The following is a 27,475-nucleotide window of genomic DNA, read 5'->3' on the forward strand; positions in this document are numbered from 1 at the left end:
CACCCAAACAATGCGAAAGCAACCGGATACATTTAATTACAGAATTGTGTCTGTCAGATTGATTTACTGAACATTTTTACCATACAGTATGAATCTCATTCACACCGGCTCAGGCTGAAATTACATCCAGTCAGTAACAATAAATGATTAGTTTAACTTCTATTTCTCTCATGCAAACGCTGACAGTACAGCCCTCCCTTCTTATTTGGCATTGTTCAGTTCAGATAAACAATCTGATCCCCGAAGATCTATGACAAACATTGTGGTCGCCTTTTAGGATTTAAACAACAAATAGGTCATGACATGGTGAAAACGAATGAAAACAGATTGTTCCGTATTGCACAAAATACATATTTCTTTTAATTAAACTCAAAGAAATTTTGTCATTGGTGATTCAATTTAAAACAAGTTTTTTAAGAGAATATATATGGTCATAAATAAACTGAATAAAAACATATAAACAATTATGTTTAAACCACAATATACAGTCAAGTAAAAGCACTATGAGTGCGTTTCAGAGCGTGCGCTTCGACATGCAAAGATTGTTGTTTCTATAGAAAGCAAGGCACATAAAGTACATTCCCTGTAAGCCTTTACATTACAAAAAGATGCATTTGCCAATTTACTTGTTACTATCTCATATCATGATAAACAAATGACCAATTACCAGCCGTGGTGTAAAACAAAAAAGGGTTTGACTGTTCATGAATTCGAAACAGGGATAAAATGTTCGACATTTAAACAAGTGCTCTTACATTTCATTATAATCTGTAAAATCCTCCCGTTCGACTGAAGCGGATCCATCAACAGTCTCAAAACACTGAACACATACAAGATTACAGATCTGTATAAATATTAAAATGATCATTGCTTTCAACATAATCTTGTCATTTCGAAACACTTGATTTAGAATAAAATCTGAAAATGTTAAATTACTTTTAAATTACTGTTCAGAACAGTGACAGTAAGTAAAAGTTTACAGTGTAAACCTGCAAAATATTTAGTGCATTTTTACCTAAGACGACACGAGGAGCCCTTGAATCTTTTCTCTGTTTACAGCAGCATCACATTCATAAAACAACCTCAAAGCTCACTGGATTAAAAACTTAGAGAGACATTAAAGAAACGATTCATGCTTACTAGCATGCATTAGCAATATACAAACAGAATAATACATAGTTTGTTAAAAATATATACTCTCAAGAATATATTCTTCTTTAAAGTTATTAATTTTGTCATTCGTAACATGTGTGCGTGAAGCATGCGAAAACAAAAGCTTTAAGATTTCCAAACATTTACATTGACTCATTTAGCAGACACTTATCCAAAGCGACTTACAAATGAGTGAGCACTTAACACATTACAAAAATGATTGTGAAATAATCAAAAGTCAAAGGCAGCCAATTGCTTCGATGAGTTCATGGTTTAACAGGATGTGCTTGTGATCTGACCGGCATAGGCACAGTTTACAGCGCTTTTGGTGTTCGTCCAAGTTTGTGGTTGGAGCCTTCATCTGGTGAATGTTTCGGTTTGTAGTTGAGAATCAAACTCCGCCTCCACTGCGATCAACCGAGACAGGTCCTCTCAGGTCCAGTCCCTCCTCCGCCGTCTTCATCAAGATAGCCAGACGGCTGTCGGAGATTTGCCCTCTCTGGACCGCAGTCATGAGCTGTAGAGAGCAACACATGCAGTCAAAGAGCTAACTGTAGCATAGTGGTCAAAGCTTTGGGCTCGAAGGGTGAACGCCACCTTAACACCTTTTTGTGACCCACGCGATTCAGAGGTCAGATTCATGCTTTATATTACTGGTGCTCATTATTACGTCATTTCAGAAAACACTGCAACCTAGTCAGCTCATGACAAAACATGAAAGTACTGACATGAAGATAACAAGCAGTTTTCGTATTGAAGTTTTCACACCTACAGCCCTCAGACCAGGTCTGAATATGTAATACTGGTCCATTAATATCTGTGCCATTACAGGTTCTAAGGGTAAAGCTTCGTACCTGCAGGAACTCATCCAGTTCCACTTGTCCGTTTTTGTTGAGGTCCACCTCGCTGAGGATCTCGTGAAGAGCATTCTCATCAATTTGAATGCCGAGTTTCTGAAAGAACACAAATCAGAGATAGATTCGGAATCGGGGGTACACGGGAGTCAAGAGTGATTGGAAATGTTAAGGGCCGCGTGAGAAACAGAGACAATGAGACTGGAGATAATAACGGCTAATGAGCAATTTACATGGAGAATTATTTAGCACCTTATATCATGGTGATAGATAGACAGTTTTATCCATGATAGATATAGTCAGATGCTCCTGTGAAACCCCAGGAGTTCCGCTACCACCCCATTTGGCTTTCATTGAAAGGGATGGTTCCCTTGCGTTTTTCAACCTTTTGCCTCACATCCGCTGTTGCATAAGAACCATCAACGATGCAGATTATATCACTCTTTACTAGTGGTGGGCCGTTAACGGCGTTAACGCCGTTAACGCAGCGAGACTTTTATCGCGCGATAAAAAAAATGTCGCCGTTAATCTATTCTCAAAGTTGGGTTGGGAGCTGGGTCTATACTACGCAAGCTATGATGATTTTCACCTTGATATTTTAGCGCGGATGTATACCAGCTTAACTGCACTGTACGGGGCGAGAACGAGATTTTTCAATTCGCGGAAGAAGAAGCCGCCTCATCATCTCATAACCAGGGCTTCATTCGCGCGATTCGCGCAGCAAGTAGGTCTATTGGCTCTTTGCATTAACATATAAATCACTCGCGCTTGACACGCCATTCGCGTTTGGTCTGAACACAACATAACGTTACTGTGAAATTACCGCATCAAACGTGACGTGCTAACATGGATGCAGCTATGAAGCCGCCGGGTTTGCTTCAGGGAATATTAATTTTTAAGAAGCTTCCCAATAGAAACATCGACAAGACTAAGGTTGTTTGCACCTTGTGCAATGCGGAATTGGTTTTAAATAAAAAAACACTTTCTCTCAACAGGTAGTGGTCTAGCTTTAGTTGAAACCAGTAACTTTGTATTGAGATCTAATGTATTATGGCTCCTGTATGACATATCGCTTGTTGCTCCCTCACTCTTTGTAAGTCGCTTTGGATAAAAGCGTCTGCTAAATGACTAAATGTAAATGTACTGTAGGAGCTCTTCCAGTCTCAAGTACCACCTAAACACAAATCATCCCTTAGCTAATGCGGAAGTAAACACAAGTTCATCTTATTGAACATAATTTAATTTTCATCACCAATTATCATAGTAGAACAGCTTTCTCAAGCAATTTGAGATGCATTTTGGAAACAGGAGATGAGCCCCTGGTCTAATGCGCCACCTGGCTTGAGAAACCCGTTCTCAAAGACTTACTTTTAGTCATTATTTGGGTAGCACACATATTCTGAATGCCTTCGGCAGAATTCAAATGAGCCATTTTAATCTAGATTAATCTAGATTAATTCCAAAATTAATCTAGATTAATCTAGATTAAATAAATTAATCTATGCCCACCACTACTCTTTACACAAGCACAACACCTCAGTTACAAAATCATTGCTTTTGCTTAAAATATATTGTTAGTTTATTGGTAAGACTGTTTTGTTGGCACTGCTTTACCCTTGTCTTTATTAAAGGGATAGTCCAGCCAAAAATGAAATTCATTCATTCACTCTAAAGTTGTTCCAAACTTGTGTAAATTTCGTAAAAAATCTGGGGCAGTTTCCCACATCAAACAAAGATTTTTGTACAGTTTTGGAAAAACTGAGGGTGAGTAAATGATGACTGAAATTTCGTTTTTGGGTGAACTATCCCTTTATTGTTAAACTATAGGTCTTTTTAATGGCTGATGCCAATACTGATATTGAGAAAGCAATATGTCCGATATGAGGGCGATATAACACAAATGTCATTAAAGAAAATGAGAGAATGTTTTAATACACAGAACAAAAAATGTATATATATATTGGCCTCTGTGATATATCTGTCACATTGATATACTGTGTTGGTCTATCGCTAGTCTTTGTATCACTAGATTTTATTTGCAATGTGTCCTTCAAATCAAGAAGTACTAAATTAATTTGGTGATATTTCGATATGTTTACTGATTTCAAGCGCTTAAAATCTAACGTGTACAGAGAAATATTAATTATAAGTAAATCGCTTTCTGATTTTTGTCTGACTGACATGCATTCATGCACTGAATAAGAATGAATAAAACAATAATTTCAAGCAATACCTCAGGTATTTCATTACAAGGCGTTAGAGATTGTACCTAAATAAGAGATTATCTCTCACCTCTAGAACCTGCTGGACATCCAACGTTGTGATAAATCCTTTGCTATCCTTATCAAACTTGTAAAAGCGCTTTTTATACCTGTCAATCATAATAATGACAATATTATGGCAATAAGAGACGTAGATGCATGTACACACTCATACTGAACATGGCTATATCGTACCTTTGCACCTCTCCGAGAGTAAGTGATGTTATTGTTGTCTTGCTGAGCTGCTCAGAGCGAGCTTTATAACCCATCTCCATGTACAAGAACTGCTTAGCCGCCTCCAGCTCTTCCTATAGACAAACACATGATCGGTAGAAAAACAAACACAATTGAATTCATTTAAATGAATTGTTTCTATGAGACAGAGACAGCACAGAGAAAGATGATGCTTAAATGACCAGAGAACCAGTTTCAAAATTTAGAAGGGCAACATTTACACAACGTTTTTCTAACTATGTTTACTAAATCACACAACAATAAAGTCCATATCAAACCATATGACATAGTGATTTATTTATGTTCGCAAATAATATTTGATCAAATCAGATGCAGCAAAATAATTAACAAAAGGTGTTTTTATCCAGCTAACATAGTAACACATAACATAAATGTACCTTCCCTATCTGAATCAATGGATCATGGATCTGGATCACAGCTCCCAGCCGAGCATTGTGTCACATGCATGCGTGTGTACGGAGGGTCTGTGTGCGCAGGGTGTGGTACACCTGCATTGTGAGCCGATCTGAACTCATGGGAACCGAAAAGTATCAAAGCTGCACAGTGATCTGCGCTATTATTAGTCTTTCTGTTTATCAGACAGGAAACCTACGACCAGCGTGCAACCTGCGGTAACTCTATCACCCGCTTACATACACCCTCACTTTCAATTACTCCCGCGAGCGCAGACGTAATAGTCTAGATGACTGGAGGTGTTGGGCTGGGCGCTTATTGTAAAGCTGAATTGTGTTCTTATCGTGGAGCAGCGAGAAAGACTATTCAAGAGTCACGCTAACAATAGTTACGGTCTATTAGTAGCTGTTCCCTAAATTAGCCTGGCTGAGAACTTTTGCTTTGGTCAGAACAAAATGTGTTCACGACTGAATAACCACATAGTATTCAAAGTTAAAATATTGGCTTCGGAAAATTCAGTATTGTTCTGAATAATGTGTCACATTGAATATGAATTAAAATGAATGATGCTTATATTTCACATTTATGTGGACATTTACAGGGTGAATGAACGATGTCAGAATTTTTATTTTAGGATGAACTGTCCACTCGATTCAAACTGTAAAATTGTAAGTTAGTTGAAAATGACGATGTTGATGACACAACATACTTTCTTTTTTTGCTCACTCCACTGCAGCTCTTTGCCCATGATCTCAACAATACGTGGAAGACCTTCGTCTGCAGCCTGCACATTCAGAAAGCCCAGACGTGTTCGGCGAGCGATAACATCGATGGCTGTGCAAGCATACTCCTTTATGGCATACTGCACCTAGATCCAGACAGAAAGCATTGTTTACATTTAACATTGTTTCGAAGAAGCCATGCTTCCATGTATTATTACATTACAGGTTAAACATTGAGTTTAACTTTTAAGCATAGAAATTATAGATTTTGGTTTTAGCATTTCAAGGTGCTCACTTCACTCTCTATGTAAGGAAATTCAGAAACAAGACGCTTCCCCACTATGGGCCATCGCTTGCCTGTCACCCGAGCCATCTTGGCCACTTCGAAAGCTCTTCCTCCATAGGTGGCTGCCAGGTGCTGGGCAACCTGTGTGTAAAATACAAACATTTTCTTAAATATGTCATTATTATGAGGGTTTATTGATAGAATTGCCATTTAATATTAGTGGTGGGCCGTTAACGGCGTTAACGCAGTGAGACTATTATCGCGCGTTAAAAAAAATGTGGCCGTTAATCTATTCTCAAAGTTGGGTTGGGAGCTGGGTCTATACTACGCAAGCTATGATGACTTTCACCTTGATATTTTAGCACGGATGTATACCAGCTTAACTGCACTGTACGGGGCGAGAACGAGATTTTTCAACTCGCGTGATTCGTAGGTCTATTGGCTCTTTGCATTAACATATAAATCACTCGCGCTTGACACGCCATTCGCGTTTGGTCTGAACACAACATAACGTTACTGTGAAATTACCGCATCAAACGTGACGTGCTAACATGGATGCATCTATGAAGCCGCCGGGTTTTCTTCAGGGAATATTAATTTTTAAGAAGCTTCCCAATAGAAACATCGACAAGACTAAGGTTGTTTGCACATTGTGCAATGCGGAATTAGTTTAAAAAAAAACACTTTCTCTCAACAGGTAGTGGTCTAGCTTTAGTTGAAACCAGTAACTTTGTATTGAGATCTAATGTATTATGGCTCCTGTATGACATATCGCTTGTTGCTCCCTCACTCTTTGTAAGTCGCTTTGGATAAAAGCGTCTGCTAAATGACTAAATGTAAATGTACTGTAGGAGCTCTTCCAGTCTCAAGTACCACCTAAACGGAAATCATCCCTTAGCTAATGCGGAAGTAAACACAAGTTCATTTTATTGAACATAATTTAATTTTCATCACCAATTATCATAGTAGAACAGCTTTCTCAAGCAGTTTGTGATGCATTTTGGAAACAGGAGATGAGCCCCTGGTCTAATGCGCCACCTGGCTTGAGAAACCCGTTCTCAAAGACTTACTTTTAGTCATTATTTGGGTAGCACACATATTCTGAATGCCTTCGGCAGAATTCAAATGAGCCATTTTAATCTAGATTAATCTAGATTAATCTTGGAATTAATCTAGATTAATCTAGATTAAAAAAAATAATCTATGCCCACCACTATTTAATATACATTACTATGTCCTCAGAGGTGTATAAAGACCTTACAAAATGAAGCTGGATGTTTTAACTAACTAGCTATTTTTTAATCTACATACACCGTGGGTCCCCCTGCACGCCATGTTGTTTCTACAGTAGCCCTAAACGGACAACAATGCTCTACAGAGCGCATTTCATAAATAAATCATCTCCTTCAGCAAAGAAACAAAAACGTGATGACATCTTAGTCCTGTGTCAGCCACAGTAGTGCTTAGAAAGGGAGGGGTGCAGTGAGCCATTGGTTGCAATTCGCAACCTCACCGCTACTTGGCGCAAAATTTCATGCACAGGACCTTTAAGGGCTTTGAAATTAACAATATTAACAGAGATCATCAAGGGTTAATGAACAGGTTCAAGAAAAGATAAGAAAACAAGCTTGAAAATATTACATTTTTGTATTCTGATTTTGATGCAGCTATGGTTCTGTTTAAATCAAATGTGGCACTTAAACTTTGCTGTTGTCACTGAACAAGAAAACAGAACCTGGCAACAAAAAAAGCTGATTCACTGTTTCCTGTAATTGTGGTTCCTGTGTTAATACAAATGTGGTTTCAAAGGTCTTGTTTATTTAAGATGTGAATTTAACTCAATGTTTTGTTGATTCCCCAACTGACCATGAATAATAAAATAAAAAAAGTATTAATGTATTATATATATATATTAATAATTAAGCTTATTCATATTTTATTAATGCATTTTTATGTATAAATATAATTTATAAACATAACATTTATTTGAGTTTGTTTGAGTTTTTGTATTTATAGTCAGTTGGGCAATCAAAAAAAAGATATATATTTGAATAAAACAATAAATTATTAATAAAAAATGACTAATACTTGATAAAGTAAAATAACTTAACTTAGTTAAGTTAATAACAGTAAATACAAAACATTCAATACCATTGCTGACAACTAAACAGTAAAGTAGATAAAAATGGAATATTTAAAAATCTGTGTTTTTATAGTTTCTTTTTACACGAGTCAGCAAGGACGCATTATGAGATTATGCAAAAACATAACAGATTGCAACTGACTAAAGAAACCCTGGACTTAAGTCGTAATAGTATCTCATAGGTTCAATTCTGTGCTTATCTAAATTCCAACATCCTCAGGAAATCTATTGTACATTGTTCACGGCTAATACAAGATTTTAAACACGTTCTCTCTGCCCTCTTCATAGTTCTCTCATTTGTGTATGAATCCGCAGTATCCTTCTCCTTATTAAGCGTTCGAACAAATAAACACGGCCCCGTTTACTTGGTTTCGAACTCTTCTGTTACATCTCTCACCAAAGGTCAAGTGCTGTCAAAAATATCTGCATGCTGACCTTTTTAAATATGCTGGCAAAACAACATCCATGGTAGCGCTATGGCTCCATCAAGCTCTTGGCTTTCTAACAAGGGGTTGCCAGACTTTCTCTCTCCCATAGAATCATGAGGGACCGCGGCATAACGAAGTGGTTGAACCCACTCCAAAGAGCACAGATTGGAGTCGAGCGGTTAGCTATACAACCCACCTCGTTCTCCAAACCGTAGTCTTGAACTAAGCGAATATACAGGGTGGGGGTCCAGTCTTTCCCACCCTCAAGCATCAAACCGACAGTCCTGCTGGGCCCGGCGGAGAGGTTGTTAGCTTTTACGGCCGCGTCGAGGGTCTCCTCGGCCATGGAGCGGTAGGTGGTCCACTTCCCACCTGGAGAGGGGAGATTGTAGTTAAATGTTTATTCATGAGCAATGGGAACCCAAGTGTATAACTATATTAGCTGATTTTTTATTACAAAATAGTATTTCTTGTGTGATTCTTATTATTAAAAGACTTATATTGTGTGCTTAATGATCAGAATATTCAAAGGGTTCATAATTTAAAATCTGATTCAACAATTTGAAAAACTTTCTCGCAACAAATTTATACTGTATAGAGTGAGGCACAAATTGGGAGAGGAAACTGACCTGCAATGGTTATAAGGCCGCTGTCGCTGATGTTGACGACATGGTTGCGACAGATGGACTGCGTGTCTTTGGAGTTGGGGTCAGTGACCAGGGGACGGATGCCACTCCAGGCTGCCAGGACATCCCCTCGCCGCACTGAAAAGCACAGAAACTACAAACACTGACAAGGTCTGACAGCTGATGAGTATCTGATTGACACTGCTCCAATAGGGCATAACAGTTGGGTTCCGGAAGTAAAGTAAAATCCTGTTTTCTCTACAATGAAGTCGATTTTTAGAGATAATGTTTGATTTTTTAAGACGGAGGTAAATAACTGTGCTTCTGCAGAAGGTCTAAGCCAGATTTAAACTTCACTTTAGAAATACATATTATCCATCAGAACTGTAGAGCTGTGGTCTATGCTCCACACAAACATGTGCTCTTGGTTTATGGTGACCTGGGCATGACCCGGGTCACGTCTCAATCCCAGATGTCCCACTCATCAATACTTTCCTGTCACCTCTTTCCTGTCACTGTCCTATAAACAATAAAGGCAAAAAAGAGAAACAAATGCTTTCTCAGTAATGAACTACACGACCCATGATCCTGAGAACCAAGAACTAAAAAAGCGCAGCAGTAACCAGATACTCCAAGATACTACAAACATTTAATTTCATTCTAATGAGTTCATGAGTGTATTTTAGTACATTTAAAATAATTATTTAGTAATATTAATAACTCACAGGAACAATGATCCATCTTATTCAGACTTACTTTCCCATTAAGTACCTTTTTTTATTTTTGTTTATTTTAAGTGCTTTTCAATACTCCGTATCGACGATGTCCTTTTTGAACCTCGGATGTCCAAATTCACTGTTTTTCAGGAAATGGAAAAACATACTGCATTTTTAATACTTTTTATTGGTTAGATATATGCAAAACCCAAAGATAAAGTGTTACTAATAATAATGATTTTGGAGGAAAAACATAGATCATTAAAAATTAAGATGCGAGGTTTAGGATGTGCAGTGCACTGTTACAACATTCCTATCTAACTGTCTAAATATAAAGTCGGAGACCTTTGGATTAAAAGCTATTTTATTTGATGGATGGTCACAGGGGAACAACGGAAGCAAGCAAGACTGCACATAGAAACAACCTAGTGAGGTCTCCTACCTATGGGGCTAAAATATGTTTTCTGTTGACTTGCTTCATTTCTTTCTTAAAACCAACAAATTGCAACACCGTGTATGAGTCCAAAGTCAATTTCCCTATTGTGGTGACATCTCAAGCATTAATTATTAAGAGGGAGTTGTGTATTGATCCACGGTACACCTGCCACTGTAATATGCAGGTTGATATTTCTGAATGGAAGGGAAAACACAGACAGCATTCTCATTATCAAAGGGCATCTTTGAAACATTTATGACAGGGCTGGGAGCTCTGCAGATAGCGGACCGGGAGACCAATAACACACACACACACACATCTGCCTAAATGAACCTCAGCAATAGAACAACGGGCTGTCGAATGCATTCGAGTAATCGAATTCTCGAGGGGAGAATTCAGTCCACTTCCTAGAGTTCTACAGGAATGGAAAATGGTTTCCTGTATTGCAGTTGGTAATGCATTGTGCTTGCAACGTCGATGCTATAAGTTTGATTCTAGAGAAATGGATGGACTGATGAATAAGATGCGCTGTAAATGGTTTTAATTAGGGATGCACCGATAGGATTCCGATCGTCCAATATCGATATTGGTCAAATGCATTCAGTACTGTACAATCCTAGGTAGTTTTTGTGCATTAAATACATTTTACTGAACATGAATTGGATCCATTTAACATTTTAAGAGTATAAAAATACAATAAGACAACATGACAATCTTCAAAGGTGATTTTTGCTATCTGAAAACTCATATTTGAGTTATTATTGAACATCTCTTTAATAAATTTGAATAAAGTCTGTGCTGTTGCTATTTATTTATTTTGCACACAGAAAATGTTGGAATATTCAGACATACAACTCATTTCCTTCATGCAGTTAATTAATAAACCCTCAGTATTATGCCGATGGTGTTAAATTAAGATTTCTCAGACTGGGCATTTAAAGGAGCAATGTGGAGATTTTAGCGGCAACGTTTAGAGGTGAAGTCTACGGGGGCTCTCACAGGACAAAGATGTTGTCGCGTTTTCGCTTCTTTGCCGAAGGAGATAATGTGTAACACTTTTCTTAAAGCACACAAGTATAATTCATTATAAAAGTAGTTTTAAAGGATGAATTAAAACATCAATTTTAACTTGTGGTTTTGTTATATAAGAGGGAACCGTATTCGAGTGAACATCCTGTAAGTGTCAGAACTGAAAACGCCCTTGTTACTGAAATTACATCTATTATTGACACCAGGCCCAGCGAACGCCAGGTCCTGTAATGCAGCTACCTATAGATACTGGGTTTAATGTATAACAACAACATTTAATGTATTACAGCAGTACTGAACCTGTTTTTAGCCTAAATGCGATATGTCCTCTCCACCAATCAGAATTCGCTCATTAGTGGTATTTGTATGCGTGTTATATTTAAATTTGTTGTATGTGGTGGAAAATATTGAAACATGAAATTTAAAATATTTATTTTATTTTACAATTTAGCTTGTTACTATTTATTTTATTTGGCTGTTATTTAATTCATGCATTTGCATTTATTTGATTTATATTCATTTATAGTCTGAGTCCCTGATGTGATATGTTTCATGTTCTCTTGTTTGTTTGTTTTTAAAAATAAACCAACATTTTTTGGGAAAAAAGGATGAATTTGTTGTTTCATTTAACAATCATTGTTTAACATGTTCAGACTGAGCCAACAGCCCATTTTAACAGGATGGATTGAATATTAACTAGTGGTGGGCCGTTAACGGCTCTTATCGCGCAATAAAAAAAATGTGGCCGTTAATCTATTCTCAAAGTTGGGTTGGGAGCTGGGTCTATACTACGCAAGCTATGATGACTTTCACCTTGATATTTTAGCGCGGATGTATACCAGCTTAATTGCACTGTACCGGGCGAGAACGAGATTTTTCAACTCGCGTGATTCGCGTCATTCGCGCCGCCTCATCATCTCATGACCAGGGCTTCATTCGCGCGATTCACGCCGCAAGTAGGTCTATCGCGTCTTTGCATTGACTTAACATGTAAATAACTCGTGCTTGACGCGCCATTCGGGTTTGGTCTGAACACAACATAACGTTACTGTGAAATTACCACATCAAACGTGACGTGCTAACATGGATGGAGCTTTGAAGCCACCAGGTTTGCTTCAGGGAAAATTTATTTTTAAGAAGCTTCCCAATAGAAACATCGACAAGACTAAGGTTGTTTGCACCTTGAGCAATGCGGAATTGGTTTAAAAAACACTTTCTCTCAACAGGTACTGGTCTAGCTTTAGTTGAAACCAGTAAATTTGGCGCCTAATGTATTATGGCTCCTGTATGACATATCGCTTGTTGCTCCCTAACTCTTTGTAAGTTGCTTTGGATAAAAGCGTCTGCTAAATGACTAAATGTAAATGTACTGTAGGAGCTCTTCCAGTCTCAAGTACCACCTATACGCAAAGCATCCCTTAGCTAATGCGGAAGTAAACACAAGTTCATCTTATTGAACATAATTTATTTTCATCATCAATTATCATAGTAGAACAGCTTTCTCAAGCAGATTGTGATGGATTTTGGAAACAGGAGATGAGCCCCTGGTCTAATGCGCCACCTGGCTTGAGAAACCCGTTCTCAAAGACTTACTTTTAGTCATTATTTGGGTAGCACACATATTCTGAATGCCTTCGGCAGAATTCAAATGCGCCATTTTAATCTAGATTAATCTAGATTAATTCCAAGATTAATCTAGATAAAAAAAAATCTATGCCCACCACTAATATTAACAAAAGAATGGATCTAGGTAAATAAAATATCATTTTCAAGACAACTATTCAAATGGATTTATAGCGTTTTGGAAAAGAGCTCTTCACATATTTTATAAAGCATCATACCCTGTCAAAACCCTTTATAAAGCATTATACATAAAGCCTTTAAGTAAAGTGTTACAAGACAGCGTTTTTACGAAACGAACTCTGTGGAGCAGTTTCTCCGTTTGGGCTACTCAAGAAGCAACATTCCAACCTGCTGTGTATATAGATAGAAATAGCTCATTCTAAGGAAATAAGAACATAACGCTCTATTATGTAAGGTCTTATACAATTCTGAAGACATGGTTGTGTCTATTACATTGCATTTATGTCAGTAGTTCCTTCAAAAAATTACACACAGCGCCTTTAAAATCCCTTAGTTCATCATTGCTTAGCTCTCTCTCAAACGATATCTTTATTCGAGGGACAAACAACATGATCTTGCCCCTAGACTGTTAGTGTGGCAGATCTACCACAGCCAGATCCCTTCAGCTGCCTTTCTAAGGAGCAAGTCCAAGCCCACCCTGAACCCATCATCCAGAGGCAAGGTCTCTGTCAACCCCCCCTTATTCTCTACAATCTACTTTTATTCACATTACCATCCCTCCCTCCCGGGTCAAAACAGTGGCCCGGTCACTTGTTCACGCCCATGCGAAACAGAAGACACTCTGCCGTACGGTACGGTGTTGTAAGGCAGATGCCTTTGTAGCTAAAAGACACTGACTGAGATCCCGAGACTCAAGTAACAGCGACTTTCTCAACAATCAGAGAAAGGGGAAGCATTTTTTGTAGGAGAAAATTAGTCATGAAGCTAATCAATCAAGCAATCAAGCCCGCATCCACCGCGCTTTGAACAATTAGAGGGCTGCGCTCTGAAATCAATACCTCCACTCACAGAGGGAGATTCAGTGAGTAGTTATCAGCCCCAACTAGCAGTTACTAGACTCAACACAACCAGTGTCTCTGTCTGCATGCATGCGAGACCCTCAGACAGACAGACACAAACACAGAATATTGTTTTATGAGGAATAACGATCATCATACAGAAGTATTACATCCATACACATCTTGGGATTCTTGAGTGTTCTTCGTGCACTTTTCTGGTTCCAATAATGTGTTATTTTAAAGTTTTGATTAATTTACTAGCATTCTAAAATGTGGAAAAAATATTAAAGCGGGCATAACACAAGGGGTTTCTGCTAATCTCATATTACTCTTGAGTACCTATAGAGTAGTATTGCATACTTCGTATCTTCGAAGAGTATTTAGTGTGATCACATTTATAAAAGATAGATACAGCTGTACGATTGTATGAAAACATACGGCGCGTGCAGGGGGGAGGGGGAGGCTGAACCAAAGCACTTGCGCACCCATTGTCAACTAAACAATGGGACATCAGTTTCAACTAAACACAGACATCAGTTTCAATCACCGCATGTCCGGCATCTTTTAGCGTTGGGACGGCTCCATATATCAGTTTGAAACGATCTCTAAATCCAGCGTTATATCCACAGTTTATATAACATTTATCACACAAATGCAGGGAACAAACAAACACCTAAACTTCACGAGCGCATGCTCTCTCCTGCTTACAAGTGAAAGTGATGTCTGCTCATGCTCCTTTTCCTGCTCTCCTGTGGCGCGTGCCACATGCTTTTCCCACAGAATTGTCCAATAAGGGACTAAGAAAAAATGTTACAAAACATTTTATATGTTCAAAAAAAAAACTTTCCGAAACCTGCACGATCGCTGGGGGGAGTGTATCGAGCACAGAAATACTAGTTAACACACCCAACTTGTTTTTTGATATGTTGACCATGTTAAGCATGAGAAGACATGTTTAACATTGTAAAGAAGTCAGAATGCATGAAATGACGTTGCAGGGCCGCTTTAAGGAATTAGTAAGTGACCCGAACATATAAATGGTAAAGCATATAAATGCATTTTAGGGGTGTCACGATATCAGATTTTCGCTGAGCAAAAAATATTATCCATATTATCCATCTCAAGAAAATGTGAAACTTTATTACAGGATTTGTATGAATTTCTACGATTTGCTTTTGTGCCAGTAAAGTGGGGTTGAGGGAGGGGCTTCTGTATTGCGTTCTTCTTATAATCGTATGCTTTTGTATAATTCACATTCATATTTTCATATTCACGTTTGAATTCATATGAATAAGTCAAAATAGTTATGAATGTCGGTGAGATTGGCCATTTTCCAAACGGAAGTAAGCATCACGATCTCCTACTCCCTTCAAAGGGCTGAGCCCTTGATGTGAACTCTTTGAAGGGTGTAGGGCATCACTGTCTCTCGTGTATGCATTTGGAACTCCCTTCACAAAGGGAATGACTGGCCAAATGTCACCTTGACAACGCTGCACATGCACTCTGACTCCATCACTCAGTTTTTGAAAATATACAATATATTTAATATTTCTTGTTGAATATTGTCTAATTATGTCTTATTTAAACTTATTTTTCACTCCACTTGGTATTTAAAATGAAATATATAATAAAGGAAACTTACAAACATGTAGCTATTATTAAACACATTAAACTTTAATATACACTAACTTATCTTATACTATATTTCAACCATCTTAAATCATATTTATCACTGACAAGAATAGTGCAAAACACATACAAACTAAACTGTTGTACTTAAATTTAAATGTATAGGTTACTTTAAACAGATGCTGAATTATTTACGACATTATCATGTGTAGATTTAAGAGAAATGTAAGAGAAATGCAAATGAAAGATTTAACACGATATCGATAATAATTATTTTAAATATTACGGTTATTGAAAATACAGGTGTATCTTGACACCTCTATCGTATATAAATATATAAATAAAATGCTGCTTAATAAATTATACTGCCTCTCAAATTTTCTCTAAATTGGTCATTTCTACTATGAAATGTTCAGCCATCCTTTTGCACATTGTGTACAAACATTACACCCGACAGGTACAGTAGCAGAAGATTTACGCAGGCGGGTAATATTACCTTCCACGTCAGGGCTGAGGTAATTCCGGACTTCGCTTAAGATAAAGTTGATGTCCTCCTCCATAGGGATGGGATGGGCTGTGACCTCAGTGGGCGTGTCTGTTGTCCCAGCGATCGTCATCTTCTCCCAGGGCAGGAAGAAAATGACACGGCCATCGCTGGTGGCGGGATCTAACAGACCCATGTTGTCAGGGCTGAAAAGTGAAGTTATTATTTTCTGTATTAAAAATGGCATCAAAACAAATGGGGAAAGGACAATGAGAAAAAGAGGATGAAGAGAATAAAAGAGGTACCTGTAATATCCAGGTATGACGATGTGCACTCCTGCACTGGGCTGACAGATTTTGGCAGTTTTCTGGTCGTCCATTTTACGCAGCGAGTCGGTGAAGGGGCCGGTAGCATTAATGACACATTTGGCACGAACATCAAACTCCTGCCCTGTGAACGGCAGCATGAGGTGGTACACAGACCGAACACGACTGACTTCAGGGAACGTTACCACAAATCTCTTGATTTACACATTTCTTTGAAATATTAAGACGGTTATTCCCCACCCTCTCACTGACTCTCAAGTTTGTCACTGTACCTTTAAGTTTCGATTCACAAATGACTTCTTATACAATTGGCAAATATGTATGTTATGTACACTAGGGTTCAAAAGATTAGGATCACTTATTCATTCCTTATTAATATTTTTTTCTAAAGTGTTGAATAAAAAAAACTCATCAAAACAATAATGTGATGATGAGAATTATGTTGTGACTAAAGAAGACCAAAACAAATCTATATGCTGTATACAATTTTTATACTTTAGGGTCTATAAAGTATCTACAGTTCCATTTGCCTTAAATATGCAGAATTGGCATTTTATCAGCCAGTTTCTTTAGGTCTCACCTTGAGATGCTTTTTAAACAGTTTTGAATGAGTTCCCATTAATGGTGGGCTCTTATTTACACTTATAAACATATAAGCAAATGCTTTTGGATCAAATGATTTTTAAGTCTACAAAACACATTTCAGTCAGGTGATCCTAACCTTTTAATAATATTGTATTACACTGTCATTCATCAAATAATCATATGTTAATACATTATTGTGAACAACCAATACCATTTATTTTGTATTATTTTTGGAGCGAAAATAGGTCTTTCCTGTTTAAAAATAAGAATTGATTTCTATTTGAAGTATTTGAGAAAGAAGTTTCTTGAATATTATTTTAACTGTTTGTGTATATACAGTTATAAAATGATCTATGAACATAAGCATGTGTAAAATCACATACATTGTAATATATACATTGTAATACGTCATCGTTATAACTCTTTCGTTTCATGTTATGCACGTCTCACCCGTGACAACATCTCTGCAGCGAGCTCCACATACTGTCTCTTTGCCTGTTTTGGGGTCTGCTTTCTTCAGCAAATGCACCACCTCGGTGTAGTTGGCAATGGCCGCCCCGTGACGGGCCGCTGTGAGCGCAATGGCCAGATTCATACGCGAATCATTGTGCTGTCCTGAAAACAAAAACGGAGAGACAAAAATACAATTAACAAAAATATGTAAGGTGCCCTAGAACTGTTTGCTTTCCTAAATTCTTCAAAATATTTAATATAGTGTTCAACTGAACAAAATAAGTTATACATTATACAAAAACAATGATTTTTCCTACTATGGTAGTCAATGATGTCCCAGAAATGTCAGTTTCTAACATTTTTTGAAATATCTTTCTCTGTGTTCATCAGAACAAAGAAATGTATAAAGGTTTGGAACAACTTGAGGGCGAGTAAATGTTGCTACTATAAGAACAATCATTTTTGGGTGTAGTATCCCTATAAGGATATATAATCAAGTAGACATTTAGCATACAGAACAGTTTAGAAACACTCACACAAACAAGACACACAATGTCTAAATGTCTTCTATAGAAGCTTCTTTATAAAAAAATGAATGTAACATTTTTGTAACCTAGTCCAATGTTATCATGGGATCATGAATTACAGTAAACTTTGCAAATAGAAGGTGGTTACTTAATAAATAAATAAATTCTGCATTAGGTCTCAGGCTGTCTGTGTTCTCGATGCTATAGAACCAGAGGGATAGGTAACCCACGTAAGCATGTCTAATGCTAATACATGCTCTGGGCTCCACCAGACAATAAAGAAAAAAGCAAGCAGGAAGCCTATTTAAAGGGCACACTTCTCCAAGAATAATGTGCGGTGAAGGCACCAGCATGCTTTGTTAGAGATCCCATGAAGCCCTCGCTGCCCAAATCTGCCTCCACGCTCACGGCTGTGTGCTCCACCTCACCGTGCAGTAAAAACGTCCTCTAAACATCCTAAAAATCTCCAACAAGCTCAATACACACATGCGTGTGCAAAGCGTGCTAACACGGCAAGCTGTAACCTGCAGCGGAAGGCGAGAAACGCTCGGCCGAGCTTGAATGTTACTACAGCTCGCAGGTATGGTGAAAAGAGCAGTTCTTTCGTGCCGAGCAGCTCCGAGTCGAATTATAATGAAATAAAGAAATCGCGGCATTACAAATGAGTGAAAACGCAGATAAGCGAGTTTTAGTGTCAGATTAGATTAATAAAAAGAAAGGCCTACAGAAAGAATGAATGACATATCGTTGCAGAGGAGGGATGTGACGGGTGGCCGTGCATGCAGATGAGATATCTTCCAAAAGTGAGAGCGAGCGAGCGCAAGAGAGGGGAGAAGGACGAAAAGAGAGGGAGTACAGAGAGCGAGAGAAATAGAGGGAAGCAAATAGCGACAGGCAGGCTGCGATCTCCAGCGGAGAAGGTCAGATTTGGAAATGTCACGGCCGTGATTGTTCCAGATTGAATAATTGGAGAGAAAAGCCGGCTGACAACCCAGGGGAAGGAGGGATGGTGGGGGGAGGGAAAGAGGAACGGACGTCAGGAGAGGAACGAATAAATAGCGCCTATAAACTGTCATTACAATCTCCTGCTTCAAGTCCGCCCCCCCACACACACAAAGATGCACAAATGAAGAAGTTCCTGAACGTAAAGGCACGTCTCAGAACTGTCACTGACGGCACATAAACAAGGCGCGGCAGGGAACAGAACATCAAGACGTCTCTTTGACTTGGTTTCTACCGTGGAGGGACTCGATGTGACAGATCGTTGCTCAGATAGCCGCCGCACGCCCCCTGAATATAAGCCGCCCGCCGACCCTGCCAGCGAACGTGCGTGCTGTCCCTGGCCAAATGCGCTGTGACAGGGACTACCGGGAGGCAGTGGTGGAGGGCGGGGCTTGTGCTGCCATTGACGAGAGCTTGAGCAAAGGGGACAAGTTCTGCACACCCAGACTAACCAGTAACATATGGAAGTTTTGCCTGGTGGCAGCCTCAGGCGGCCCGGGGCACAGACACGCCAACAGAGACATGGGCGCGACGACTGCGGGTTTGGCTGTAACAGCCAGTGGCAGATTTTGCACTGTTGAGAATATGCAGGAATGTCACGGAGAGTTCAATAAATTTGAATTTATTGCAACAAAATGGCAAATGACAGCAGTTGTGATACATTTGGCAGTTATAGATAAGCAACAGCAGAATAGTGTTGCTTACAGGAATTACAAAGGAACGCATGGATTTATTAAAGAAATGTAATGCACTTTGGATAAAAGGCTGTGTTAAATGCATAAATATACTAAGTAAAGACAGCATTTTTGTTTTATAAGGCCAAAAAACTGTTTCTCACCATCATAGTAGACAATAGCTCCCACAAGCTTGTCTTTCTTCAGCATAGGAAAAAGCTCCAGGGCTTTGCTTTTGCTCAGGACGTAGCTGCTCTTCAGACAGTATGTTCCGGCCACTAGGTCGTACATCTTAATCCCGGCCCAGTAATATGGTAGCTGCCACCACCTGGAAAGAATTTTAATAGTTACAGTATTCACAAACATTTAATGTTTACCCCTTGAAGAAAATGAAGAGAGCATTCCAAAATTATTTTCAATTTCTCTGAATTGACTAGTATTTATATGCGTTTGATCACTTTTTTATCCTGTGAACTATTAACAATATTTCTGCTAAATTCCAAATAAAAATATTGTTTCTATTTGCATTTATCTGCAAAAAACTGAAATATGGAGAATCAGGTCAAAAAATCTGAGAATATGCTCTGCATTTTGTCAGACCTCAAATACTGGAAAAGAAAACAATATATTCGTACATATTCACTTTGAGGCAATACAACAGTAATATTTGTACATGTATTTAGGAATAGTTCAAAATTATTTTTGACGTTGTCATGTGTCTTTCACATTGCTGTTAAATGACTGTTGAATTTCAACAAATTGAAACCTCAGGAATGACAAATACTGGACTGGAATGGCCACAATGCATCTAAAAATGTATATTAAATGAACTTTTGAAATGTTCACGGCTGTATATAATATAAAAATATGAATCCCACCCCAACAAATTTCAAATCAAACAAACAATCCAAGGTTGATGGTACTGATCATATTTTACTTCATGAAAATAATTAATTCAACATGTACTGTAAATGCTTTTAAATGATTGCATATAAAAATGCAAATGCAAAAATATGTATCTATATCAACAAATGTGAATACGTATATTTGTATCAGTTTTGATCTTTGCACTTGCTTCATTTTGAGCTGTTGAATGATTTATTTGGAAAGGAGTAACAGTAAGTAAGATAGTAATTCAGAAAGCCCGCTTTAATTCAGTGAAAGATTTGTAAGACGGATTCAAACAATAACATGAGTTGGTCAATCTCTTTAAGTAATTCATTAAAGTTAAGGAATACAACGTCTAACTAGGTGAATAATTACAGTAGACATTGTTATATATGGGTTGAATGACATTATGACATTGGATTTTTCCAAGTACACCAAGTTATACAGCAGCTTGTGAAATATTTATTCAAGGCAAAAAAAATCTGACAAGCAAATGATGTAATCTTGAGGTTTTTCTTTTCGGTGACCCTTTCATAGTTCTCTGACTGCTTTAAATATCAGAGCAAAGCATAAATGCCAGGAGTAATTAGTAATGATGATGGTACGGACAGGAAGATCCTTTAAAAACTCAGAATGACAAGGGTCAAAGACACGAGGTGAGAAGATCAACATTGATCCACAGAATAGCCTTACCTACCTGCTGCAGGTGAACACATGAAAGGTTTAATGCCATTTTTGTGAACTTATCAATGGATTTTATTACCCAAACTGTCTTTTATGTAACAAGCATGTCTACAATGTTTCCCTTAAACTTTTCTTCCGTCTTTATTTCAATACTTTTTTTTTCGTTTTAATTATTTAAAAAGGTGCATTTTAAAAGAGTATTCATCAGTTCAATGTTTTGACTTACTTGTAAACAGGAAGCATTATGGGTAAAGGTGCAGACAGATGAGGGGCAATCTCCAGTAGATTGGCACGCTCATGAAGGGCCTCTTTCACCATCATGTACTGTGGAGAGAAAAGTTAATGTTATGTTTAGTAAAAACTGTTTATTCATATGTCCTGCATATTGTTCCGTTTTGTTATCAGTAATATTAAATAACATTTAGCTGTTCTTGTATTACATGTGCCTGGCCAAGTCATGTTAGTTAAACAGTGCATTGTTTTAACTGTACACTTTTCTGGAAAATCAACCGCCTATTGTTGTCTCTGCATATGTGGGTAAGGACAATTATTTTAACCCGAAACAAAGTCAAACTTTAATATAATCCAAGACCGCTGCTCATTTTACACTTTACAGTGTCATTTTCTATTATCTGATTGTTGTTCGGACTACGGTTTGGTTACAATTACCACACTGGTGCCTCAGATCTGCTGAATGCTATCTTCTATCTGCAGAATGTTTGTGCTTGTCTGCCTCTCTGACAGGTGCTCAAAATGTCACAGCGGTGGCGTAAGACGCCTTGCAATTCTTCTTCGAATTATTAGGGCCAAATAGGGAAAAATGGGGCCTTCACCTGCTCATAATCTAGTTTCATGATGGCTTTCTGCAGATAGCGGACCCCTCCGTGAATGAGCTTGGTGCTTCTGCTGCTGGTGCCCGATGAGAAATCGCTCCGTTCTACAAGAGCGGTCTTCAGATCTGGAAGGGGGCAGGTTAGGAAAGAATCAGACAATGCACTGGCATTTCAAGACCTTATGGTGGCAAATATTTAGGCAGTGGCTGATGTCATTTACATACAGCTTTTCGCCGCTATCTGTAGTATGCATGAGGACGGAAATATCAGAATGTCCTTATTGCATCCAATAATTTTCTGCCTATGGTTGACCCCCAGAGCTGAATAAATCTTCTAATTTTAACAAAATTCTAAGAATAATGCCAAACTGACGTATTAAAACTGAATTAAACGACAACAGTTGTGTAGATTTTCCATGTTGAATTGAAAAATATGGAAGACACAACAAAAAAAAACAATACGTTTATTGTGAATAAACGCAATATAAATAAACAAGATGAAAAAAATCAGTACGTACTCCGTGTGACAGCATCTAAGGCACATCCTGAGCCGGTGGCTCCACCCCCCACCACCAACACATCAAACTCTTCAGTATTTTTCAGTGCTGAAAGTTGTTCTTCTCTTGTTGGCAGAGCTTCTTTAAATGGCACCTTTAACTCACCCTGAGCTTCAACATGTGCCAACTGAGCCTGGACACAGACAAGAGGTTAAAAAGAAAACAAACAAAGAAGTCGAATTAGACTGTCAATGTGAAATGTTTTATGTTTCAGCTAAAAATCCTTTTTTATCTTTTAAGAATTACATCTTAGAAATGAGAAGTAGAACATGCACTTCTATCATAATAATCATACATAATGAAAAAGGACATTAGTCTCCATGCAAAGATGTTGGGATTGAAAAGAATGTATGATTGTTAGTTTGTTTTACCGTAATGTTTGGTTATCAGAGTTAATTCGACTTCATGACATAACAGTTCTAGTTACACAATATACACACTTAAATCAAGTATTGAGGACAAAGGATAAACATTCATGACATGGTCACTTTATGGCAACTTGCACTTTGACCTTTTATCATAACATACTTAGAGCCTAATTGATAGACCCTGTCACTTGCAACACCAAGTTTGAGGGCTTAATTCCCAAGAAACACACAAACTGTTGATATATTGTAACTGTATATTAATATACTGTAACTGAATATTATTTCTATGCTACAAAAAATGACATAAGAAAAATAGTGAATAATAAAGTGATCATAATTTACTCACCCTCTTGTCATTTCAAACCTGTATGACTGTCTTTCTTCAGCAGAACATAAAATAAGATATTTTGAAGAATGTAAGAAACAGAAAACCGTTGATCCCCTTTGACTTGCATTGGTTTTGTGCCCATTCAATAAAAGTCAAAGGGGATCAATGGTTTTCAGTAGGGCTGTGCGATATGCGATACCATATTTATTTTATAAAATCAATTTAAACTGTATTAAAATTAAAATTATATATCGAACATTCACATGATTTTAGGAAAATGGAAGCATCAATACATTTTCTGAAAGATTGCTGAAAAATACTGCCATGTCTTTGAGGTGCTTCTTGGTTTTGGCACTTAATCGTCAGCAGCAGCTGCAGATGTCTCGGGATGGCTCATCTTTGCTTGCTATGAAAGCTTTGCGACGCAGATTGTTGATTGATTTGTGTCTGAATACATGCACGCTAGCATTCGCACGCACGTATATCCCAACTAACATCCGCTTGTCAGATAGATACTACCATCCCCATCGACCCAAAACTTTGACCATACATAACTTTATGAAAAATAAGTAGCTCATTAATTGCAAACCATTGCGATATGCATATGGCGATATGTACATTTGCATATTTGCAATATTTTCGATGTTTCGCAAATGCACAGCCCTAGTTGGCGGTTACCAACATTTTTTAAATCATCTATTTTTGTGTTTTGCAGAAGAAAGATCATACAGGTTTCAAATTACAACAGGGCGAGTAAATGATGACAGAGTTTTTATTTTGAAGGTAAACTATTCCTTTAAAGCAGCTGTCAATCAGTCAGTCGCATCAATGTCTGCTACACAATCAAAAAACCTCTCCAACGCAAGATCCGAATGAAGACAAAACAAGCATGGGAGAAGCAAGATGTCGAGGGTTTTAGCCGTAATGAAACGTTTTATTCATTTTTTTGTTAGCGTTTGGCCTAAATGATTACATCAATCTGCCCCCAAAAGCCCATAGGGTCCATTTGACTTGCAAATGACCAAATGAGCCCAGACATTTGCAATTTAGACACTAACAGCACGTAAAAACAAGATTCGGTAATTAGTGTCTATTTCCAAGGACAGACGTATTTAAAACATCTACGCATTATTAAGAGAGGCTGTCCTGCAATCACGACAAGTGCATGACGGAAACAGAGAATTTCATGCAAATACACTTTAGCCAGAGTGTAACAGTGCCCTTGCCATAGAGGAGACAAACACACACACACACATGCTCAACAAATTAACATTACAATCCCAAAGATTAGCATCTGCCACATGCATGATTGCAAGCAATTTTTAGAAAGCAAATTCAGTCTCTCTTTTGACTTTCTCGCTTACCCATTTAGGCTGCATTGAGATGACACAAGGACAAAAAAAAAAAAAAAAATGGAGAAACATTAGAACAAAGGTTTGTGTCAATGAAATGCTTAAAGAGGGATGCACATGTGATGTGAAGGTGATGTTGTTGACATTAAAAACTCACTGTCCGCACTATACAATTCTGTTCAAATCCGATCAATAAAGTAAACCTGAAATGTCCATCAAATTTCCAGTCTTTTTGTACCTGTGTTTTTCGCCAAATAATTTGTGTTGTGACTTTCTCCATGGCAACCTCATCCTTGAGAGTGCATAATTCTCTCGCTCCCTGGAGTTTCATTGGGATTGGAACAGTTAAGATGCAAGATAATGGACAAAATGGGCTTGGGAAGATTTAAATAAATGATGAGAGAGAAAATCAGGACTCCCATTGCTCTTCAAGGGTCCGTCTATTTTCTTCATTTGTTTCAGAAAGCCTTGTTGATTATCTTAATCTACTTGACCTTCCGTTATTTGGTATAGCATCTAAACAGATGAGACCCCTGGGGTTCTTACTAGTTTAAATACAGACGGAACATGGTGTGTGACACATCCCTGATGGCGTGAATGGGGATCAGATTGTTCATGATTACATATTCAAGCGAGATCTTTAAAACAATGTGTGTATCACTGTTCAAGTGTAATCTCCCTTTAGCAAACAAAACCTGATTTTAATATGACAGTCTGCCCTAGAGAGAGAACAGAGTAAGTTTGAAGATTTTATTGTACATGAGAATTAATGGGTTTTGTAAATGTACCCACTCTTGGTAGGTCTACTCTTCATAGGTTTTGTAGCGCGTTCTTGAAATGTATCATCATCATCTGTTTTTAAGTGGTTTCCCAGACCAAAATATGAAATAATCTTCAAGAATGATAAATAACGAAGTGTTAAAAATAGCCTGTAACTGATCTGTGCTTTGAGATACAGAGAGTTGTAACAAAATACATAGCCTGAACAACTGTGCCTTCAAAGTTACATAAACACAAAGGGCACATTCCTGAGTCAGGACAAGACATGCCCTGCTACAGTGCAACAGATGGGTGTAAACAGGTGCTCTCTGGGTATTCTGCAATCTATCCTGTAGGAGTCAGTGTACGGATGTTAAACCAAAAGGTTGGCATTTGTCAAAAGATTTTGACAAAATTGTACGAGGCAAAGCAACAATGTTGATGAAGATATTTAAATGTTTACCTGATTTTTTCTGTATTCAAATAACTGTGATAGGCCGAATGCTGCTGCTACAGCTCCGCCCCCTATTAGGGTCCCCTTCAGTGCTTTTCTGAAAGCCATCCCTGCAATAGATTTAAGAAATGATCAGCAAATTATACAGTTCAATAGCACATGTACACCAGCCACTGAGTAATTTACATTTAATATTGATTTTATGTTTTCATGATTGAATATTTGTATAATACTTAAACAACAACATAAGGAGTTATTCATTGTGTCTAGTGTTTTGTATTACTTAAAGACCCATAATATTTTCCACTTTAATTTATTCCAAGACTGCTTGTCTAACTTGATAGGAATGGTTCCCAATCTTGTTCCTGGAGAACCCTTAACACTAAACATTTAGCATCTCCCCCATCAAAAAACACACCCAGACTACTTTATTAACACGCTATTAAGTAAAAATGTTTGGATTGGAGCAGGAAACCATTGTATTAAAGGAACAGTCCGTCTTCATTTATTCAGCCTCAAATTGCTTTTTAAATGTCTTTGTTCTGTTGAACGCAAAAGTAGATATTTTGAAGAATGTGTTCTGCGACACCTTTAACTACTATTGTAATTTTTCCAACTATGTTTGTCAATGGTGGCCAAGAACTGTTGGTTACAATCATTCTTCCAAACATCATTCTGTGTTCATCAGAAGAACAGAGAAATATTTAAAGGACATCATTTGTGTCAGTCTAGAAACAAAGCTGTCAATTCGATTACTGTAGAGACATTTGTTTGAATAGCCACAGTGGTGAAGGTCAATGGCAATTGCTCTCTCATGTCGACCTTATACCCTGGGTAGGGATCATGTCAAGATCACTACACGATACTAGAGGAAGTGAATGAGTCATGTTACTACACTGTTTGAAATCACGCCTTTACCGCATGGGCCCCATTATAGCCACCATGCGCCGGGGAGAGAAAGGCTAAAACCCATTTAAAGCGAGAGAGATCTTGCACCTTTTTTTTAGTGTGGAAATTCATATTAATATCAAATTTAGTCGAATATACTGTAAAGCTCTCTGGGTATAAAGGGAACATACTGCGGGTCCAATTTCAACATACGCGAGGCAAAGCCTGTCTTGTTTATATCTAATTGGAAACCACAAAACAGTCATCTGCCAATGATGCCTGTCCTGCAATTCAGTGGCATGTTAACTTTCCATCCAGATTCCAGACCATCACATACTCTCATAAACCTTATTACTGATATCGCAAATAGGGTTCGTGACAAAAAAAATGCGATGACACAAAGCATACAGTTGTGAATTTAACTGATGATCAAGCGTATTTGTTTTACGTTTTAAAGAATGCACACCCATCGGGCTGAAAGCAACAGTGGCTGGCTCGCTTCCAGAAATAGACTCGAACTGTCTCGACGATACATAATGTTTCGTCCAGTAACACAGCAAACAAAATGTCAACACTCCCGGTGTATACTTACTGATTTTGGAGACGTTGATGATGACGATGATGGCCAAATAAGAAAATCATAGACAGTGGTGGTAACAACAGTGTTGCTGCTTATTCAGGAATTCAGGAAGTAGAATGACAGGAAGTATTTGACAGACATGAGGATGGACAAATCGGTTTA

At 37.9% G+C, this 27,475-nt stretch overlaps 1 protein-coding gene across 2 annotated transcripts; it reads right to left on the minus strand.

Moving 5' to 3' along the window:
• Positions 1-335: 335 nt before the first annotated feature.
• On the minus strand, positions 336-27,435 carry gpd2 (glycerol-3-phosphate dehydrogenase 2 (mitochondrial)). Of its 2 annotated transcripts, XM_056750363.1 has the most exons (18): positions 27,326-27,435; positions 25,855-25,955; positions 24,645-24,653; positions 22,546-22,717; positions 22,029-22,153; positions 21,422-21,519; positions 19,788-19,951; positions 17,418-17,582; positions 16,362-16,506; positions 16,069-16,262; positions 9,124-9,258; positions 8,691-8,866; positions 5,933-6,064; positions 5,625-5,783; positions 4,463-4,575; positions 4,299-4,377; positions 2,007-2,105; positions 336-1,669 (listed from the first exon to the last, which is right to left on the minus strand). In XM_056750363.1, the coding sequence occupies exons 2-18, from the start codon at positions 25,951-25,953 to the stop codon at positions 1,544-1,546; spliced, it is 2,190 nt and encodes a 729-aa protein (XP_056606341.1). In that variant the 5' UTR covers positions 25,954-25,955; positions 27,326-27,435; the 3' UTR covers positions 336-1,543. The 2 variants fall into 2 exon arrangements, with proteins under 2 accessions (XP_056606341.1, XP_056606342.1); XM_056750364.1 differs by lacking the exon at positions 24,645-24,653.
• Between the last annotated feature and the right edge of the window lie 40 nt (positions 27,436-27,475).

Source organism: Triplophysa dalaica, chromosome 6 (assembly GCF_015846415.1).
Source record: "Triplophysa dalaica isolate WHDGS20190420 chromosome 6, ASM1584641v1, whole genome shotgun sequence".
In the NCBI taxonomy this organism is placed as follows: domain Eukaryota; kingdom Metazoa; phylum Chordata; class Actinopteri; order Cypriniformes; family Nemacheilidae; genus Triplophysa; species Triplophysa dalaica.

What these genes read in the sequence shown, in the direction of transcription:
- gpd2 (XM_056750363.1), bottom strand. Translation starts at nt 25,953, where the DNA reads ATGGCTTTCAGAAAAGCACTGAAGGGGACCCTAATAGGGGGCGGAGCT. An exon ending in GGAGTGAGCAAAAAAAGAAA is followed by an intron (nt 4,576 to 5,624) that starts GTATGTTGTGTC and finishes GTTTGTCTATAG; the next exon opens with GAAGAGCTGGAGGCGGCTAA. An exon ending in ATGTCCAGCAGGTTCTAGAG is followed by an intron (nt 2,106 to 4,298) that starts GTGAGAGATAAT and finishes GTGTTCTTTCAG; the next exon opens with AAACTCGGCATTCAAATTGA.